The sequence below is a fragment of the Narcine bancroftii genome, chromosome 1 (genome assembly GCF_036971445.1).
Source record: "Narcine bancroftii isolate sNarBan1 chromosome 1, sNarBan1.hap1, whole genome shotgun sequence".
In the NCBI taxonomy this organism is placed as follows: domain Eukaryota; kingdom Metazoa; phylum Chordata; class Chondrichthyes; order Torpediniformes; family Narcinidae; genus Narcine; species Narcine bancroftii.
This window is the reverse complement of record NC_091469.1, coordinates 380,572,564-380,593,646: the sequence shown is the minus strand read 5'-3', so window position 1 is coordinate 380,593,646 and position 21,083 is coordinate 380,572,564. Positions and strand designations below refer to the sequence as shown.

Below are 21,083 nucleotides of genomic sequence, written 5' to 3'. Positions count from 1 at the left end.
CCGACACCAGTAAACCAGCCCTAAGATGGCTGCAAATTGACTTTTTGTAACGTTCAAACGAAATTGCCACTGGGCTTATTTGTGTTCACTCTTTGTCCTTTGAAGTCTGATGTTTGTAGCACTATTGTTCATTTGAAATTGGGAAGTTGTTCATTGATGCGATCGGGATGAATGGGGTTGAAATAATTCATGTTCTAAATTGGATAGTCTATATATATATATTTAAAAAATGGCTGGGCCGGTGTATTTTGGTTGCCTGTCATCATTTAGTTAGTAATCAATTTATTCCTAATTTGAATGTTTAGTGCTTTGGATCAACATGTATTGTGTTAAATGTGCTATATAAATAAACTACTACTACTACATGTATGTGAAGAACAGAAGGATGAAGAAGGTGAGGGTACAACCGATGAGGAATAAAGCAGGAACATGTGCCTGGAGAAGAGGAGGTAGGGAAAGTCCTAAATGGATACTTTACTTCAGAGTTCACCAGTGGTAGGTGCCTGGAATTAGCTGGCAGTACTAGTCGAGGAAACAAGTCTAATACCTGTAGTAGCATTTAATAGGCTTCCAGATAAACACATGAAGATGAAGGCAGGAGAGATATTATTAGATTTGGACATCATGTTTGGCACAGACACATGAGCCAAAGGGCCTTTTCCTATGCTGGACTGTTCTGTGCTTGGACCCAGTGAAGTTGTTCAAAGCTGGGAGAAGCAATGAGGGTGAAGTTGTCACATTCACACTCAATATCCGCCTGAACCTGCGCATCCCCTGAGGTCTAGCACTCATCTTCCACCTACTGCCCGATTACAGAATGCTCATAGACACCATACAGGAAAGAAAAGCCACAGTTTTATTCTTTTGCAAATATTTTTTTAAAAAACAAAAAGGTCAGAGCAAACACAAGCGCGAAAGGTAAAAATCAGGACGTTATAAATAAAAATTCTTAACAGCAAAATCCATTTATTTTGAAGGAAGGCTTCAATCCACAAACATTAAATGGTGTTTTTTTTAATGGTTCAGGATGACTTAATATACTGCTGAAGACACATACTAAAACACAAGGCCAGTCTGCAGCAGCTGGAACCCTGTCCATTTTGTTCCCCTTGATTCCTTCAGAATATTCTGGAAAGAGGGCAGGGCATCACTAAATACATATGTATTTCTCCAGTGTGGAACAGGCTAGCAATTGAGCCAGTCCCAGTCCCTTTCCCCTTGCTGCCCTGACAATTTGCTCTCTTCCTCTCTCAGCCAGTATGGTTCCTTTGTCACTTACCTATTCCAGGGTGTTTACCAACCCATCGTCACCCCTCGACAATGTTTGGGGGAACAGTTGCCAGGGAAAGAAACCTCCTACAGAGACAGCCCAGAGTTGAATCTAGCTTGCTGGAGCTGTGAGGTGTGTGGTCACGCCCAGCTGTGCATGTGACTGGTGTTAGTGATATTGCTGGTGTTCACTAGTGGTGGGACCACAGCATCTCATCCTGCACACAGTAGCTTGGACTTCCACACTGCTTATTCCTGACAGCCAAGTCTCTGAACCTGGATAATGGGGAAAATGTGAAGGGATCATGGCCACAAGTGAAGACACTGCAATAGGAGCAGAGACAGATAAAAGGAAGACTTTACCGAAATGATGCAGTCAACACTGCATGCATTTCCAGCTTTTATACCCAGTTGCTTCCTGCATTAAGTTCCATCCATCAGTTTGCGGCCTGACAAAGCAAAATGTTAGCTTGCTTTCCACACTCTTCACAGCCCACCTAATGTCCACATCAAGCAGTGCTGTGCAAATGTAGCAGAGCTGTGGGTCTTCAAAATCCCCATGCTGACCAAATTGCCCCACCCATACTAGTCTCACTGTCTGCATTTAGCCCATATAAGTTCATCCTATCCATGAATCAACCCAAATGTTTCTTTAATGTTGCAGTAGTCCCTGGCTCAACCACCTCCTCTGGCAGCCTGTTCCCTACACCCACCACCCACTGTGTCACAAGGCTCGAGTAGATTCTGGATGGTGATAACCATGTTATAATTTTAATTTGTAAATTGTGTGTATCCGAAGTAGTATTCATGTGACTTATTGTAGTCACTGAATAAACTTCCTTTGTTAAAGTAAAAAAAAACACTCTCTCGGTTAAGAAAGTTCTCCCCTCAGGTTCCTGTTAAATCTCTTCCCCCCACCCCCCCTCCCCCCATCCCCCACCTATGACTTCTGATTACCAAATATCTGACTCTGGGCAAAAGATCCTCTCCATTCACCTGATCTATTCCTGTCATGATTTTGTACACTTCCATGAGGTCACCCCTCAGGCTCCCAGCCTGCTCAACCTTTCCTTCTTGGTCAGTTCTCTCCCCGCACCCCCCCCCCCACAAGTCCCAGAAACCTTTAAAAAAACTCAATCAGATTTGTGAGACATGACTTCCCAGTTACAAACCCATGCTGACTATCCAATCAGCCCTTATGAATCCAAGTGCATGTACATCAGTGGTTCTCAACCTTTTTTTTCCACTCGCATACTGCTTTAAGTAATCTCTATGCCATAGGTGCTCCGTGATTAATAAGGGATTGCTTAAGGTGGTATGTGGGTGGAAAGAAAAAGTTTGGAAAATCACTGTTTAAATCGTACCTAATTAACTCATTATGTGCACAGTTTCATAACTCCAAAAGAAATGGGACAATGACTATTTATCGCAAGCAAAATATTTCAGTAACAATTGGGTCAAGAGCAGTGATTCTCAACCTTCTCTTCTCTTTCACATACGACTTTAAACTATCCCTTACTAATCACAGAGCACTGATGGCATAGGGTATGTGAGTGGAAAGAAAAAAGTTGAGAGCTATTGATGTATGTCTCCTTCACAATGCTCTCTAGTCACTTACCAAGCTTCGCTGTTAGCCTCAGTGGTCTGTTGTACTGGGAAACTGGGCCAAGGAATGGCAGATGGAATTGAACTCAGACTAGTGAAAAGCTGCACTTGTTAAGTCATAGAGGTCAGAACCTACAGAGGCTGCGCTTGTTAAGTCAAACAGGGCAGGCCTTACAGAAGAAATGGTAGGGCCCTGGAAAGTGATTTCCAACAAAGCAACTTTTGGGGTACAGGTGCTTAATCCCTTGACAATGGTGACACAGGTGAAAAGGCTAGTAAAGAAGGCATTTCTCCACTTGCCATGATGGAATACTGAGTACAGAGTTTGGACATCACTACAATTGTTCAGGACATTAGTGTTATGACATTTGGAGGATTAAGTGTAGTTTTGCTCTCTGCAAAATGAGGAATGTCACAAAGCTGGAATTCCCTAGGAATGAAGGAGTTGAGGAGACATTGGTGAGGCTTGACCTCTCCCTGGAGTATCATAGGCTGTTAGAGGTTTATAAAACTGTATGGGGCACAGGTAAGGCAGATGGTCATAGCTGTTCTCTTACTATTCCTGATGAAGAATTTTGGCCTGAAACAGTGACTGTCCTACTGCCTTCCATGATACTGTCTAACCTGCTGAGTTCATTTAGCACTTTGTGTGCTGCTCTACTTGTCTGATGTTGTTTCAAACAGAAGCATCTACACCCTGTTTACTTTCTTCAGGTTGTCTTACACCCATGGAATCAGTCTTCACAAACTTGTCCCATTCCACAACTAGCTTGAAGTTTACACCGTGCTCCCTCCTCTGACTGTGGAGCTGGTGAGCCCACCTATCCCCCCAGGCTCCCTCACTTGCTCCGTCCTGCTGCCATTGAGACCCGCCAGCCACTGCCTAATTGGTTGGAACCCTCCTGAGCAGCAGGAGCAAATCCCTCCAGCAAGTTGAGATGTGGGTCATCCTACTTGGACGGGGCCTTGTATGAAGGGCATGCTGCCACTCACAGGAGTGTGACATAGGCCTGGTGCATTTCCATGGCTGCCAAACAACCACACATCAGCACGGTGATGGCAGGGTATCTATCAAATGACCTCATTATGGGCTGGGCTCCACTATCTCATTCATGCCTGAAACCCTGGGATAGAGCAAACCAAGACCTTGGTGCCTGGACCCTCCCCAGGGCTGCACAGCAAACTGAGCCCTCAGGGCCTGGACACTCCACACAGACTGCAGAGCACAGAGATGCTGAGGTAGTGGGACTCTCCCTCCCCAAAGACTGCAGAACACATTGAGACCCCTGGGTGGGACTCTCCCCATGGACAGCAGAGCACACTGTCCCTGGGGCCTGGATCTTCCACATGACAGTAGAGCACAGAGACCCTGGCGTAGTGGGATCCCCCATGGATTGCTGAGCGCACTGAGACACCTAGTCAGAAACCCTGGGCATGAGCTTGGCCCTGGTGCTTTTGTATCTGTGGTTGGTGGAGTGGGGCTGGGTAGTGCTGAATGATAAGTAGGAGCTCAGGAACTGGAGAGTCGACTGGATGTGAGGTATCAGTCAGCCCAAGAGGTGGGATTGTGTGAGCATCAATGGTCTACACCTTCAGCTGACAACAAACTGGGCTGGGAGTTGGAACTTTTCTCAGCATTCCCGAGGAAGGAGACCATCTCCTCCCTGTTTTCTGTGTCCTGCTTCTTGGCTGTGAAAGTGTAGAGTTCATTGGCCACCATGTTCGCGTCCTCAGCACTGGTACCAGTGGGCACATGGCCCCGAGGGGGTGGGAGGCCGGGGTGTACATTGCCCATGGGACCCTGAAAGGGTCGATACACGTCCACCTCGGGCATGGATGGCATTTGGTCCTTGTAGAAGTAGTCGCTGTACATGCGGTCCTCATTGATCACAGCATAGATGTGCGACTCATTGTCCTGCCGTGTTTTGCCTTGCTTGCGCCGGTGTGCCCGCTGCTTCACACCGGGATTGTAGATGGCTAGTGCTGGCTGGTTCCTCCTCTGCCGGCTGCAGGAAAATCAACAGGGCATTCACCTAGCATCTGCACACAGCTCCGTCACCTTCGCCAAGGTACAATGGGAGCTTTGTTCTGCGTGCTATCCAGGCATGACAGCCATTTCCCATGAACGGCAGGTGGCTCTACAAGGAAACTGCACCCCACACTTTTGTATTTATTGCTTTTGTTGCACCAGCTGCTTTAGTTAGGTATGGGCTGACCTGCTTCGGAAGCACGCAGAACAAAGCTTATCAGTGAACCTCGGTACATGTGTCAATTTCAACAATTCCACTCAATCCACATTATATATTACAGATCCTGAGCTGAGGCCCCTGATGGTCCAGGATTATCTCCCAAACAGTTTGTCAATATAGGCACTGTCTCTATATGTTTATACATCTATTATTATTTATTTACAACACAGTAGAAGAACCTAGTGGCCCCTAGAACATAGAAATCTACAGGACAGGCTTTTTGGCCCACTGTGTTATGCTGACCTAATAACATACTCTAACAACTGGCTAGAATTTCCCAACTGCATAAGCCTCCATTTTTCTCAGTTCCACATACCCATCTAATAAAAGACCCTATTGTAGATGCCTCCACCGTCATTCATTAGCAGTGCATTCCAGGAACTGTGTGTGTGTGTGTGTGTGTGTGTGTGTGTGTGTGTGTGTGTGTGTGTGTGTGTGTGTGTGTGTGTGTGTGTGTGTGTGTGTGTGTGTGTGTGTGTGTGTGTGTGTGTGTGTGTGCAAATACCTGTATATTGCATTCCTCCCAATCAATCACAATGGAGATATCTGTACCTCTTCCCATGAATCTCAATGGAGGAGATGCCAGTGAGGAGCCTTCAGGGGTGAGGGGTGGGGTAGAAGAAGGGTGAGGTCAGAGGGGAGCTGGAGGATTAGAGATTGGAGGGGGTAGGGAGCATATGGAAAGAGATGGGAAAGGGGAGTGAGATTGAAGAAGGGGGAGGGGAAGGTGGGGGAAGGAAGCGGTGGTGAGAGAGGGGAGGGAGGGAGGGGATGGGGGAGAGAGGAATTGGGTGAGGGTGGGGAGAGGGGGAGGAGGGAAGGGGGATGGGTGCAGAAGTGTGAGATGTCTTGGAGAGGTATGGCGTTGGAGGGGAGGGGGTTTGGAGGAGAGGAAGTGGAAGAGAAGGGGGAGGGGACAGAGGGAAGGATGTAGTTTAGGCGGGGTAAAGGGGAACTTACCGCTTTTTAATGCAGCACACGACCACAATGATTGCGACGATGAGAACCAATCCTCCTGCGGCTGCTGCAGAGATGATGAGGGTTTCCATGTCTGTATCAGGATAAGGATCAATGAGAGAAAACATTTCAGAAGACTTTAATTCCTGTTGAACGTTTCACAGGCTTTGCTGCACCTCCAACATCTGAAAAGGGTTCCCTCTTCAGGAGTAGGGCATCCACACAACAAGCTCCCAGAAACAGCAGTGAGGTAAGGTAACAGTGATACTGATCATTGGGCAAACCATGATCCAGGAGAGTCAGATTCACTTGCTGTCTCTGTCGGTTCATTCTTGGTATTCTGGGTCTGTCCCATTTATTGCTCTTGGTTCATGTAGTATCTTCCAACCCAGCAGTTCCCCACCTTTTTCTTTCTACTCACACACCAATTTAAGTAATCTCTATGCCAACAGTGCTCTGTGATTGACTGTGATTGCTCAGTGAGTGCGAAGGCAAGGCTGAGAATCACTGCTCTAAACCCAATTGTTACTGAAATATTTTGCTTGAGAAAAATTGCCATTGACCCATTTCCTTTGGAGTTATGAAACCGTGCACATAACGAGTCAATTAGATACGATTAAAACAGTGGTTTTCAAACATTTTCTTTCCACCCATGTAGCAGCTTAAGCAACCCCTTACTAATCACAGAGCACTTATGGCAGAGGGAATACTTAAAGTGGTATGAGAGTGGAAAGAAAAAGGTTGAGAACCACTGTTCTAAACCCTTCCTGTCCAAATATATGTTGAATGTTGTAATTGTGCCACTTCTGTAGTTTCCTCTAGCAGCTCATTCTAGGTATGGACCACCCACTGAGGAAAAATGTTGCCCCACAGGTCCCTGGGTCCCTGTTAAACCTCTCCCCTCTCAGCTTAAACCTCCGTCCTCTGGTTCTAGAATCATCTACTCTGCAAAAAAGACTGAGCCTTCACTTTATTCATTCCCCTCATTATTTTATAAACCTCTATAAAGTCACCCCTCAGCCTTCTTCATTCTACATACCTAGCCTATCCAACCACTCGAATCCCGGCAACATCCCGGTGAACCTCCTCTGCACTTCTTCCAATATATTGATGTCCTTCCTATAGCTGTGAGACCAAAACTGCACGCATTTCTCCAGGTGTGAACTCACCAACACCTTGAACAACTGAATTATGAGGTCCCAACATCTGTTCTCCATACCCAACCTAAAGAAGGGAGAAACATTCCCTTCTTCCCCACCTTGCCCACCTATGTCACTACTTTCATGGAACAAAACCCCTGGATCTCTCTGCTCTACAACATTCCCTAGGGCTAGTCCTGGCCTTGATTGACTTCCCAACATGCAACATCTCACACTTGTCAGAGTTAAATCTATTTGCCACTCCTTGGACCACCTTCTCAACTGATCCAGGTCCTCTTCTACATTTCTATATCCTTTCTTCTGCATTCCCTCCAGCCTAATCACATCCTCACTATAGTGTGATGAGGAGAATTGGACACATGCTCCAGGTGTGCTCTCTCCAACATCTGTACATTTGGAACTGACCTTCTTGCTCCTGAATAACACCTGTTCGATTTTAAAATGTGCCAAACACCCGTCGAGCTTAAGCTGGTACATGGGTGGAAAGAAAAGGTTTGAAAACCACTGTTTTAATCGTATCTAATTGACTCGTTATGTGCACGGTTTCATAACTCCAAAGGAAATGGGTCAATGGAAATTTTTCTCAAGCAAAATATTTCAGTAACAATTGGGTCTAGAGCAGTGATTCTCAGCCTTCCCTTCCCACTCACATACCACCTTAAGCAATCCCTTACTAATCACAGAGCACTTTTGTGACCAAGATTACAGCATCATCCACACACTAGCAATCTTTGCCACTGACATTTTCCATCCAAATCATTTATCCAGATAACAAATGAGCTCAGCTCTGATCCCTTTGGCAGCTAACTGCTAAGAGGCCTCTAATCAGAACCCTCTCCCTCCATCTGACCCATCCCACCCAGCCCACAGCTCCCATTCCCACCCTGTTCCCCTTACCCTTGCACCTCACTGAGCAAAGATTGCCTGCCTGTCCCTGGAATATATTGAATGACTCGACCTCCAGTGCCTGGGGGAGGAAATTCTTCCTCATCCCCACTGAGCAGAGCTCAAGCGCCAGCTTTGAATCCTCCCAGAGGGTAAGGGTGAGAGTCAGCATTCCTTCCACCTCTTGCCCTGTATGAGGAGTTCGTGGAGAGGTGGAGGAGGCTGTGGTTAGGCTCATTGCAGCAGGCGCTGGTGGACAGGACACAAGAAATGGGAGCAGGAGATGGCCATCTATCTGACCCATCGTCTGCTCCACCATTCAATAAGAGCATGGTTGATCTGGCTCCACCTACATGTCTCTTCCCAACAACCCTTGATCTCCCTACCATACAAAACTCTAACTGTACCTTAAATACAGCCTCTACTTATCTCTGGTAGAAAATTCCACCCTCCACAACTTGTCCATGTCAACCTCAATTCAGATGCTCTTCCTGCTGTAAGAAGAGCCATGGTCATCTTGCCTCTTTTGGGAGGCAATGCCCCACTCCTTCTGGCCCAACAGCTGTTCTCCAGTCCTGCTGGGAGACTTAACACCCAGCTTTACACTGAGGCAGGGGAGTGGTGTTGATCCTGACAAGAGGAGGAGAGGTCCCTACCTTCGTACTCCTTCACCAATATGTGGAACGTGAGTTTCAGGTGTCCCTGTGAAGTCTTGCAGTTGGAGACGTTGAGCCAGAACCTGTGAGCCAGAGAGATGGGCAAAGTGGGCAGGGCATCAGTTTCTCTGAAGCTGGTCAGGGTGGCATCGTCCCACTGCTCATCCACACTGATGATGACATGCCCATGCTCACACAGAGGCATTGACTTGTTCAGGAAGCTCAGCTCAACCACATGGTCTTCCGGAACCGAGATATCCCACGATGCCGTCAACGTGTCCGGCATTCCCAGTTCCCAATTGGGAGTAAGAAGGTGCACAGCGGGGCCTGGCTCCGGGATTACTTTCATGATGTAGTCCTCTAATGAAAGAAGAACAGGACAAGGGAATGAGTGGTGGTTAACAGGGAGCCTTCTTACTATGAAACATTACCTCCCGCACTCAACAAAGGTTCCCTTATACCTCCACAGTCACACCTCAGTGACCTGCGTGCCTGCCATAACAATGATTCCTTCTCCCACCACCTACTTCTCTGACCCCCTATCAATGACTTTTGAACCATCTCCAACACTGCTCCTCCTGCTGGACACCCTCCTCTTGTGAGTACCCTGCTCTTCATCATTTCATCTCCAAATGCTGACAGGATATTAACCAACTGGAACTCACCCATCCACTTTTCCCTCAGGCCCCACCAATGCATTGCTCTCCCTGCAGTCCATACCAACCCCAACCTCACCGTCAGAACCCAGACAAAAGGGAGGCGCAACTGTAGTCTGGTGAACAGACCTCTGCGCCACTGAGGCCAGACACAAGTTCTCGGATCCCTCCTCGAATCTACACCTGGACTCCACCAACCATCATCTCCCAGACCATCAAAGACCTCATCGCTTCAGAGGATTCCCCCCCCCCCTTCACAACCTCCAAATTGGCATGTATCCCAAACACCCACAGCCCACTTCTATCTCCTCCACAAGATCCACTTGCAGAACTGCCCTGGCCACCCTGTTGTGTCTGCTTGCTTCTGCCCTCCAACCATCTCCCCAACACCATCTTGTTCCCCCTCGTTCTTTCCCACTTATATCCAGGACACCACTCATGCTCTCTGTGAAATTCTGATTCTCTGGCCCCACTGCCTTATCTTCACCATGGAAGTACAATCCCTTTACACATCTGTTTCTCACCAGGAAGGGTTGGGACCCTCTGCTTCTTTCTTGAACAAAGCCATCAGTCCCCACCAACTCATACTCTCCTCCACTTGGCAAAACTCGTCCTCACCCTGAACAACTTTTTCTTCAATTACTCCTATTTTTTTCAGACCCAAAATGTAGCCACAGGCACACGTACAGGCCACAGCTATACCTGCCTTGTAGTCAGGTGTGTGGACCAGTCCCTGTTCCAACCGTACTAGCATCCCACCCACCTACTCTCCCGATGCTGCGTTAGTGCCACTACCTGCATCTGTGCAGAACTCGACAATTTCATTAACTACACTGCTAACTTCCACCTGACCTTTTAGTTTATCTTAAGTATTTCTGACACCTCTCTCCACTTCCTGGACCTCTTTGACTCCATCTTGGGGAAAAACTATCCACATACATCTATCCACTGGCGTCACTAGGAGAGCGTGGGGGGGGGGGGGTGGGGAGGGTACGCACCACATCGGGTGACACCAGAATGACTGTCCATAAAATGTTTGTGCAGTGTTTCAGCAGAAATGTACTTTTTTTAATATAAAAAATATCCCTGTAGTGAGTTATAACAACAAAAACATTTTTCGTAAGCCCAGCTCACATGTATCAATATACCTCCAAGGCTAAAACTCTATGGTAATTTACTTTTTGAACCTTCTAATGCACTCCGGTCAGAGCTGTCATTATTACCCAATTACAATGACACTTTGAATCACGTGGTTTCGTCTGCACACGCTACAAGCATGCGCTGTTGTTTTCATTGCTTCTGTGCATATGATATTGTAATTTAATGGTGTAATTTTAATTTTGCTAGTTATTTATCTCACTACTATTGTCATTACATTCAGTGATAGACGGGAATTACGATTTATGAGTAAGATGGGTACAAAAACAACTAAGGATTCTGTCTGGTCTGGTATGGGTGGGGTGGGGTGACACCATGAGTTATTGCACTGGGTGACAGCAACCCTAGTGATGCCACTGTATCTATCACAAGCCCACTGATGCCCACAGCCCCCTGGATCACACTTCTCCCTACCCTGTCTCTTGTAGAGATGCTATCTCTTCTCACAATTTCTGCGCCTCCACCTCCTCTGTTCCTGGATGTGGACTTCCATTCTAGGACATCTTCTCCAATAACTGTGGATCCCACCCCCCCCCCCCCACCCCACATCTCCTTAATTTCTTGTACCTCTGCCCTTCCTTCACTTCCCCCCCAGGCAGAACAAGGACAACTTCCTCTGGTCCTCACTTTCCATCCCATCAGCCTCCACATCTGACACATTATCCTCTAACTCTTCCGAATGATCCCACCACCAGCCACACCTACCCCTCCCCACTCCTATACACCTTGGTTGGCTCGCCCCTCCCCACCCACCCTTCCATTCCCACTATAACCGTAGAAAATGCAAAACTTGACTCTACATCTCTTCCCCCCACCACCAATCTCTTCCATCCAGGGTCACAGACAGACCTTCCAGGAGAGCCAGAGCTTGTCCGACTTGATCTAATGCATTTGGTGTAGGTGGTGTGGCCTCCTCTACATCGGTGAGACCAAACATGGACTGGGTGACTGCTATGTGTGTGGGTCTGAACTTGAGCTTCCTCTATTCCACCATTTCAACTTCTCTACATCAACATGTCTGCCTTGGCCTTGTCCTCTGTCAGGATGAGGAAAAACACATCACATTCCTCCTGGACAGCTTAAGGCAAACAGCATAAACATTGAACAGGGCATGTCCACAGGGATGTGGTGCAGCTGGAGTCAGCTGACTGGTTGAGACTGGCCTGATTGGATCAGATTTTAGATTTATTATCAGAGTACAGACATGACATTACATACAACACTGAGATTCCTTTTCCTGCAGGCGAGGCAGAATTACCACTTATTGAAGGTGCAAAAAAAAAACTGCATGCGAGCTATATAAAAAGAAATGTAAACAACTGGGCAATACAGAGAGGAAAATAAAAATAAACAATAAAATGCACAAGTAAGAGTCCTTAAATGAGTCTGATTGAGTTTTTTGTTGAGGATCCTGATGGTGGAGGGGTAGCAGCTGTTCCTGAACCTGGTGGTGCAAGTCTTGTGGCACCTACACCTCTTTCCTGATGGTAGCAGCAAGAACAGAGCGTGTGCTGGGTGGTGTGGGTCGTTGATGATTGCGGCTGCTCTCTGACAGATGTTTTTCACAGTAGGGAGGGTTTTAACTGTGATGTCCTGGGCTAAGTCTACTACCTTTTGCAGGGTTTTCTGCTCAGGGCATTGGTGTTCCCACATCAGATTGTCAGCACACTTTCCACCACACATCTGTAGAAATTTGCCAGGGTTTCTTTCTGATGTCATATCAAACTGCCGCAAAAACCTGAGGAAGTAAAGGCAGACTCCCAAGAATTTAAATTTGCTCTCCCTCTCCATCTCTGATTCCACAATGATCACTGGATTGCACATCTCTGGTTTTCCCTTCCTGAAGGGAACAATCAACTCTTTGGCTTTGGTGACATTGAATGTAAGGTGGTTGTGCACCATTCAGCCAAGTTTTCAATATCCTTCCTGTATGTTGACTCATCGTCCATTTTTATGCAACCCACTACTGTGGTATCGTTAGTGAATTTATAAATGGTGTTACTGTTGTCTTGAGACACAGTCATAGGTGTAAAGTGAGTAGAGCAGGGGGCTAAGAACTCACCCTTGTGGTGCTCCGATACTGATGGAGATTATGGAGGAGATATTCTTACCAATCTTCACTGATTGTGGTCTGTCGGTGAGGAAATCCATGATCCAATTACACAATGGGTGTTGTGTCCCAGAGCCTAGAAGTTTGCTGATCAGTTTTGAGGGGATGATGGGGTTAAATGTCAAACTGTGTTCAATAAAGAGGTTAATGGTCTGACTATAATTAATCACCATCCTGTGTTTTCCCCCACCCTTGACACCACCACTTGGGCTCTCCATGGGCTGGTACTGGGCTCGATGATCCCATCATTCATGAGTCATCGGACCTTCGCTTTAATAAACACCCTGTCCCTTTCACTTTATCGTCTTTTTTGTAGCAATTAGCTTACAGTTGGGGCACAGTGGTGGGGATTCGATACAGAGAGTAAAGAGACCATGTGTTGGTTGGTCTGGCGGGAGTAGGGGGTGGTATGTTGATGAACTGCGGGTTGCTGTCTGTGAAGTGGGGGAGGAATGTCGTATTGCTTTGTAACAGTCGAGGTGGCACTGAAAGTCCAACCCCAGCAGCACTGATGCACAGAGCTGTGGCATGATGCAGGGTTTAACGTTCCTATAAGTCACGCCCTTCATGGTCAGCATCACAGTGTGCTGTAGCTGCAGATCTCAGTTTAGTGGGACTTTAAGGTCAGGGCCAACTTTATAACTTATTGGCCTTTCTTTAAGGGAGTGACGTTGGGGTAGATAAAACACTCAGTGCTCCCGCTATCAAAAAGGTATCGTCACCTGATAATTGATTGAGATGACCATCATAGACTAGGAGAATTGATATGGACTATTTTGGTCCAGTACCACAGAGGCTAGTGTCAGTTCATAGTCTGGCCCGTGTTGACTCATAGTCTGGAAGTACAATGGCGGTGCCCAAGCAGCTGTGTCCAAGATGGTGGCCTATGTCTTGCGACGTGATTGTCCCCGGAAGCTGACGGCAGCCAAGATGGCGACTCCCATACTACTCACACCGCGGCGCTGAGACTGGAAGGCGGCTGTGATCAACATACCTTTGTGTAGTGCCCCGTCTTTCTGCACTTCAAGCATGTAGCATCTTTCACCGGGCAGCGTTTTCGGGGATGATTTGGTTGGCCGCAAAAGTAGCACTTCGGGTGCTCCTGGGAGTCTGCGGCTGTGGTGGGTTCACTCATTGAATGTGGTAGTGGGCTGCTGGCCTGTGGACCTGAGTCCCAAGATGGCGGCCCCCTCGCCAAGTATGTTTCCATGTTATGGAGAGCAATCTCCAGCGATTTCACATGGTTGATTGCCCCTCAATTCCAACTTGCTCTACTCGAGTAGCCTCTGGCGCACGTAGTCCGACCTGACGTCTGCAACATAGGCGTCCTGGATCATGTCCTCTGTGTTTTGGGCGACCGACACCGACTGGAAGTTGCTTGCTTGGGCAAGTCCACGCAGGGTCTGGAGGAACTTGTCGCTCAATTCACCTGGTCGCTGTCTGCGGGTAGCCTGCATATGCCTGGCATATACCTCATTAATGTTCTCCTTGTACTGATCCTTAAGGTATGTTCATTGCCTCCATGTACGTTGAGGCAACCCTGATGATCGGGAACACACGATGTCCGACCTGGGTGAAGAGTAGGTGCAGCTTGTTTGCCTCCGTGGCCATGACTCTGGTGGAGTTCTGTAGGAAGACCTCAAAGCAGCTTAGCCAGAGTTCAAACCAGTCTGCAGCTTCTGGCAATTGTGGGTTGATTTCCAGCTTCAAGAGTTGTTCCATTGTTGGTAAAAAATATTGTAAATAAAATTGATACACTATCAATAATTCAAAAGACTAGTTACGGAACTATAGGCTTTTAATTACAATAAAGAAGGTCATCTTGTGCTGTGACCCAGGCTTTCTGGGGAGGGGTTATGGTGTTGGAGCCTTTATACAGAGTCAAGAGGAAGTAGCCACAGGTACCATCACAGGATGCAGGTGTGGTGGGGGGGGGGGGGGGGGTGGTAGGGAAAGCCAGATTAATGAGTGCACAGCAGTTCACCTCAGCCTGTTTGAACCAGGTGAGTACCACGACCTACTGGAGGAAGATGTCGAAGATATCTGTGAATACGTTGATAAGTTGGCCAGTACAGAGTTTTAGTACTCGGCTGGGTACTCCATCCAGCCTGGATGCTTTCCTTGGATTCACTCTCCTGGAGGTAGCATGCACGTCATTCTCATACACAAACAGGAAAGATTATCAGGAGACATTGAGGTGTGGAATGGTGGTTCTTTCTTATTCTTGTGGTCAAATCGGGCATAGAAAGCATTGAGTTTGTCTGGGAGTGAAGTTTTGCCATCTCCTACGACATTGGATTTTGTTTCATAGTAGGTTATGTAATTTAGACCGTGCCACAGTTTTCAGATATCCCTCGTGTTTTCTATTTTTGTCCAGAAATTCCATTTCCCTGCTTCCACAATGGATAAAAAGGGAAGCAGAGAAACACAATAGAGATATTGAGGTTTACAGCTCATGGTTATGGGTGTGAGGGAGGAAGGGATTAGATTAATGTGGAGTAGGTTTACATGGGTCAGTGCAACATTTTGTGGGCTGAAGGGCCTGTGCTGTACTGTATGTTGTATGACAGAAATAGGCCTTACAGCCAAACCCATCCTTTTTGACCAAATTGCCCATGGATGTTAATTCCCTTTGTGCTTGGATCATAACTTGTTCCTATCCATGGACCTATCTAAATGTCTTTTAAATGTTGTAATCATTCCCACCTCAACCACCTCCTCTGGGAGCTAGTTCCACATACCCACGACCCTCTCTGTGAAAGAGTTTCCCCTCGGGTCCCTTTTAAATCTTTCCCCTTTCACCTTGAAAATCCCCTACTTTGGGAAAAGGTCTTTGACCATTCACTGTGTCAATGTCACTGAGCCTAACATCTCAAATTTTAAATTTTCTAAATTTAGACCTACAGCAAGATAACAGGTCATTTTGGCGTATGAGTCTGTGCTACCCAATTTACACCCAATTAACCTACATCTTGGTACATTTTTGAATGGTGGGAGCCCCCTGGAAAACTGATGCAGAAACAGAAAGAGAACATACAAACTCCTCACAGATAGTGCGGGATTCAAACCCTGGTCTCGATTGCTGGCATCATAAAGGCATTGCGCTAACCGCTGTGCCAACTGTGCTGCCCATTACTAGAGAGTATTCTGAGGGAGAAGCTATATATGCACTTGGGTGGACAAGGACTGATTAGGGAGGGTCAGTATTGCTTCATAAATCTGATTGAGTTTTTAATGATATTCGTTAATAGAGATTTCAACAGTGACCCAACACTGATCCCTATGGCACCCCCCCTCATCACAGGTCTCCAATTGGTGTAACACCCCTCCACCACCACCCTCTCTCCTTCTATCAAACCAGTTCACGATCCAACTGTCAGACTCCCTGTATCCCTATAATGTGACCTTTGACATCAGCCTACCCCAATGGACCTTGTCAAAAGCCTGGCTGAATCCCATGTAAACACCCTTTCCTAGTCACTCCTCTGGTCACCTCTTCAAATAACCCCATCAAACATGTGAGATACTATTTCCCAGGCACAGGGCTATGCTGGGACTGTTCCTAATCAGACCTTTCCTTTACAAACCCATGCAGATCCAGTCCCTGGAATCCACTCCAGCAGAAGGTCCAGAAGTCCAGCACCTCTATTTTGAAGAATAGTTTCTTTCCAACATCTATCACGCTTTTGTACCTCCCCTTGTTACACTACTCAGGGACAGTCCGCACTATTGCAAGCCACTTTTTTGCATGAGGGTTACTGTGAATATTTATTTTCTAACTTATGTATTTATTGCCTCATAATTTAATTCAATGAATTTAGTATTATAATTTTTATTTATAAGTTCCTAATCAGCTGCAGCAAATAAGAATTTTGGTGGATGTATACTGTACTATGTGTATGACAACAAACTCAGCTTCAATGAGAAATCGAGTTGTGTTAGTACACAGGCATTTTGATCAGGTAGAAAAGGTCAAAAGCTCCAGGCTCAATTCCCCCAAGATCCCTGGAGTGACATGTCTGTCCTTGGCCTCATTCTCTGAGGGGTGAGGCCAAATGTAAACCTGAGTAATAATACACTGTATTTCTCCTGCACACCCTGAAACACAAGGACATGAACACTGGTTCCTCTAATTCTTGGTAATCCCCATCTGGTTCCACTGTTCTCTTATTTTCTTTACCCATTCCTGGACTTTTTTTTTTCTCTAATGCCCACCATCCCAATTTATGGTCTCTCCCTCTCTCTGTCTCTCCACCTCTCAAACCTTATGACCTATCACCTCTGGGCCCTTTTTGTACTTTTATTGATTCTATGTCTCAATACTGGGTCATGACCCAAGACAGTAACTGCCCATTTCTTCCCCTGGATGCTGCCCGACCTGTTGAGTCCTTGCACCAGTTCTCGGTGTGACCTGCAGTGTGTATCACCTGTTACCTGTGACGCGGGGAACGAAGGAGAGGCTGATGTCTAGGTCACTCGTCTGCCATGCGTCAGTTGTCAGCAGCTCCAGGGTCATGCTGTCAGTAGCCTGGATCAGTTCCACGGTTCCCCCAGGACAGAAGAAGCCAATGATGGATCGGATTTCATCCTTGCAGAAAGTGCTCATCTTGTAGGTCAGGTTGCCGCTGCAGCTTTGGCCTGGAAGAACCTGCTGGAGTTTCAGCCGTCTGGTGGCCAACTCGACGGTCATCTCAGGTGGAGCTTCAAGGACCCATCTGAAGGACTGTAGGGGCAGCGGCAAGGTGGCAAGCAGAGCTGGCAATTCCAGGTCCGCGTTCCTCACTGGGCACTCGCTCAGGTCCTCGCATACTGCCCAGGAGAGGAGGGAAGGAAGAACAGAGTCAGGGGAGGCTAGAACAGCAGGATTACATCCCTCCAAGAGCAGGGATCCTCAAGGGAACCGATCTGTGAGTCAACTCCTCCCCTGGTGAGGAAGGTCTCAGCTCAACCCTCCCGGCACTGTCCCCAGCCTCTTAACACTGAGCTGTGGGTCAGAGGCATTCAGGTCCATCCCAGCACCATCCTCAGCCTCTCCAGATAAATAGGGAGCATCACATCTCTGGGCCCAAGACTCTGGTGGGGAATCAGAGAGGTGTCTCTCAGAGATAATGGCCTTGATGTTCAAGGGAATCTTTCTCAGAGACAGGCCAAAGATACTGCGGCTAAGGTGCAGATTGGCCTTTGCATTGGCCTGGGGAGCTCACCCATCTCTCCCCTCCCCCTCACTCCCTCTTCCTTTCTCCCTCTGGTGGTTAGTGTGACCTCTTCCACCCCCATCTCCCTTTCTCTCTATCTTTCCCCCTCCCTTCCCCTTCTTCTCTCTCCCTTCCCCTCGCTCCCCCTCTCTCTCCAGAGATGTTGCCTGACTTGCTGAGTGTTTCCAGTTCTCCACCATCTGTGCTTCTGCTGAACAAGCATGAGGTTGTGAACAAGGAGCAACTTCAAGGGAAGTGCTGCACATGAACCATGCCTGTCCTCTGCAAATTTCAAGCTGGTCCTTACTCCTGAGACAAGCCACAGAAAATCTGGCAACAGCAGCCATGGGGGTACACTTGGGGCAGGAGCTGTGGGGGTACACTCAGATAGCAGCCATGGCAGTACACTCAGACAGCAGGGGTACATGGAGCAACAGCTGTTGGGTACACTTGGGGCAGGAGCTATGGGGGTACACGGAGCAGCAGCTGTTGAGTACACTCGGGGCAGGAGCTATGGGGGTGCACAAAGCAGCAGCTGTGGGAGTACACTTGGGGCAGCAGGCGTGGGGGTATTCTTGGACAGGCACCATGTGGGTACACTTGAAGCAGGATCTGTGGGGATACATGGAGCAGGAGCCATGGGTGTACACTTGGACAGCAGCTGTTGGGGTACACTTAGCGCAGGATCTATGAGGTATACTCGGAGCAGGAGCCATGGGGTACACTCACAGACAATCTTGGTGGATTCCACGATAATGTCGTGTGCCCTATCACACTGGAAGTGAGAGGAGATGTTGACATGATCTCCAGGGTTCAGCTGAAGCTCAGATGTACAGTTGGATGTCACAGGAATCTTGCAGATGCACAACAGCTTGCTGTCCTGCAACACCTGTTTAAACTTCACTGAAATACCATCTTCTTCCCTCAGTTTAATTTCAATCATCTCTGTAGTTTAAAACAAAATACGGGAAAGTCAAATTGCATCAGAATCTCCTAAAAAAAAAAGACATACTTGCATTTTGACAGCACTTGACACCACCAGGGACCTTCCAGCACTCCCAACCAGTGAGATGTGTGGCAGGAGCCACTGCGGGGACACAGGAAGAGCCCAGTATAATCTGTGCAGTGGCCTGTTATCGGTGTGGGAGCCTTGCCAGTCAGCTGCTTGGTGAATTCATTGGCTTTAGCCACATTGTTCCTGATCTCCCAGTCACCACTGACTCTGTCATTCCCACAAATGTCTCTTGTCCCACATCAGGTCAGCCACTTCACAACCAGTGATGAGTCAGCTTACAGAGATAAGGTTGGGAGGCTCATCAACTGGTGCGAGAACCACCACCTGTGTCTCAACATGGACAAGATAAAGGAGATGATTGTGAACTTCAGGAGAATTAAGGTCAACTGCACTCCATTACTCATCAACACGGGCTCATCATGGAGAACACAAAGTATTTAAAGGTGACCTCTCCTGGACCCACGGCACCTCATTAGTCAGTAAGGTGCTGCAGTGCCTCCACTTCCTCAAGAGGTTCAGTTGGGCAAGGCTAACAGACCCCTTCTTGACAACCTTTCACCGCCACACAGTTGAGAGTGTCCTAGCTGGCTACATCATTGCATGGTATGGTAGCTGAAAAGCATTGGACTGGAAGTCAATACAGAGGATCATCAAAAAGGCTGCAAAGTTTACTGGAGTCTCCTTTGTCTATTGATATCGTTGACCAGGAGCATTGGTTAAATAGGCTCAAAGAATTCTAGAGAACCCTTTCCAACTGGCACACAATATCTTTGACCCACTACCATCAAGAAAGAGGTACAGGAGCATCAAAGTCAGGACTGCCAGGCTGGGAAATCATTTTTTTTACCCATAGGCTGTGAGATTGGTGAACTGTAATGTTGGGTCTCTTATATACTGAACTGATTAAATAATTTTTACATATTTATTTGATATTACATTTTAAGTACATTTGTGATTATTCTATGCTGTGTAATGTGTGTGTATACTCTGGTCTGGAGAAATACTGTCTTGCTGGTTGTATATGTGCAGTCAGATGATAATAAACTTGAATGTAAAGTCTCATCATTCTCAGAGAGGAAAGGTTCTCCTTCTCTCTGCCTTTAGCAGATGAGTCGTCCTTGTATTCCCATTGTGACCCAAAATGCTCAGTTCTCCTGCGGGAGGCAACACCATCACTGTGTCCACCCTGTTGCTTCCCTCTCGCTCATCAACCCCAGCAAAGCAGGCCTTGGTCTCATGACTTTCCTCTGAGCTGCTTCCACGAAGGAGACATTGTGCTACTGGCGAAAGCAGAGCCTCTCTCCTTTGCGCTCAGTTCCCTGTTGACTGGCAATGGCCTGCTGTCAACTCCTACCAGTCACCCATCTGATACTGTTCCCTGAGTTGTTCAGAGGTCACCTAACTTCTGTCTCTCAGCCTGCCATCTCACACAGAACCATGGAACACTACAGCATGGAAACAAGCCCTTTGGCCCATCTAGTCAATGCTGAACTACTTTTCTGCCGAGAGCCGTTGATCTGCACCCAGACCATAGCCCTTCTTGCCCTCCTATCTTTTTTTTTTTTTTTTAAAACTTTATTTAAAGGTTTTATCACAGGAATAAAAAGATTACATTTAAAGAAAAGATATAAAATAAAATAATATACTTACAATACAACATTAATAACCTAACTTAATTCAATCTAACCCCCTCCCACATATACAAGAACTAAAAATCTATTTATATAAAAAAACCACCCTTCCCCTTCCCCAAAATAAAGAGTGAAGAATTAGTAAAATTAATATTATGTATTAAAAAAAGCACACACAAAAAAAGAAAAATATGACAAATAAAAATAATTTAAAAAAAGATGTATCAGATCTAAAATATCACATCTAAGAGCATACTTAAATCAAACTTAATTGCATATACTTAACAAATGGAGTCCACTTCAACTTATAAAAAGACATCTTATCTTGGATTGAAAAAGATATCCTTTCCATAATTAAACAAGACTTCATCTCTAAATACCACCTGTCCAAAGTTAGTATATTTCTATCTTTCCAAGTAGACGCTATACATTTCTTGGCCACTGCTAAAGCTAAATAGATAAAAGAAATCTGATAATTATTTAATCCTAAATCAATTAATGATTGCATATTCCCTAATAAAAATATATCAGGATCTA

General features: G+C 46.7%; 1 protein-coding gene across 3 annotated transcripts in view; it reads right to left on the bottom strand.

Annotated features, from left to right (window-relative positions):
• Window positions 1-835: 835 nt before the first annotated feature.
• The window catches only part of cdcp1b (CUB domain containing protein 1b), a 60,392-nt gene continuing 40,144 nt past the window's right edge, over window positions 836-21,083 (bottom strand). For all 3 annotated transcript variants that reach the window (XM_069913458.1, XM_069913457.1, XM_069913459.1), the window contains 5 exons: window positions 18,630-18,845; window positions 17,140-17,514; window positions 8,782-9,141; window positions 6,084-6,174; window positions 836-4,880 (listed from right to left, as the gene is read on the bottom strand). In XM_069913458.1, coding sequence (XP_069769559.1) covers window positions 4,451-4,880; window positions 6,084-6,174; window positions 8,782-9,141; window positions 17,140-17,514; window positions 18,630-18,845 — 1,472 coding nt within the window. In that variant the 3' untranslated portion in view covers window positions 836-4,450. The remainder of the gene's footprint in view (window positions 4,881-6,083; window positions 6,175-8,781; window positions 9,142-17,139; window positions 17,515-18,629; window positions 18,846-21,083) is intronic.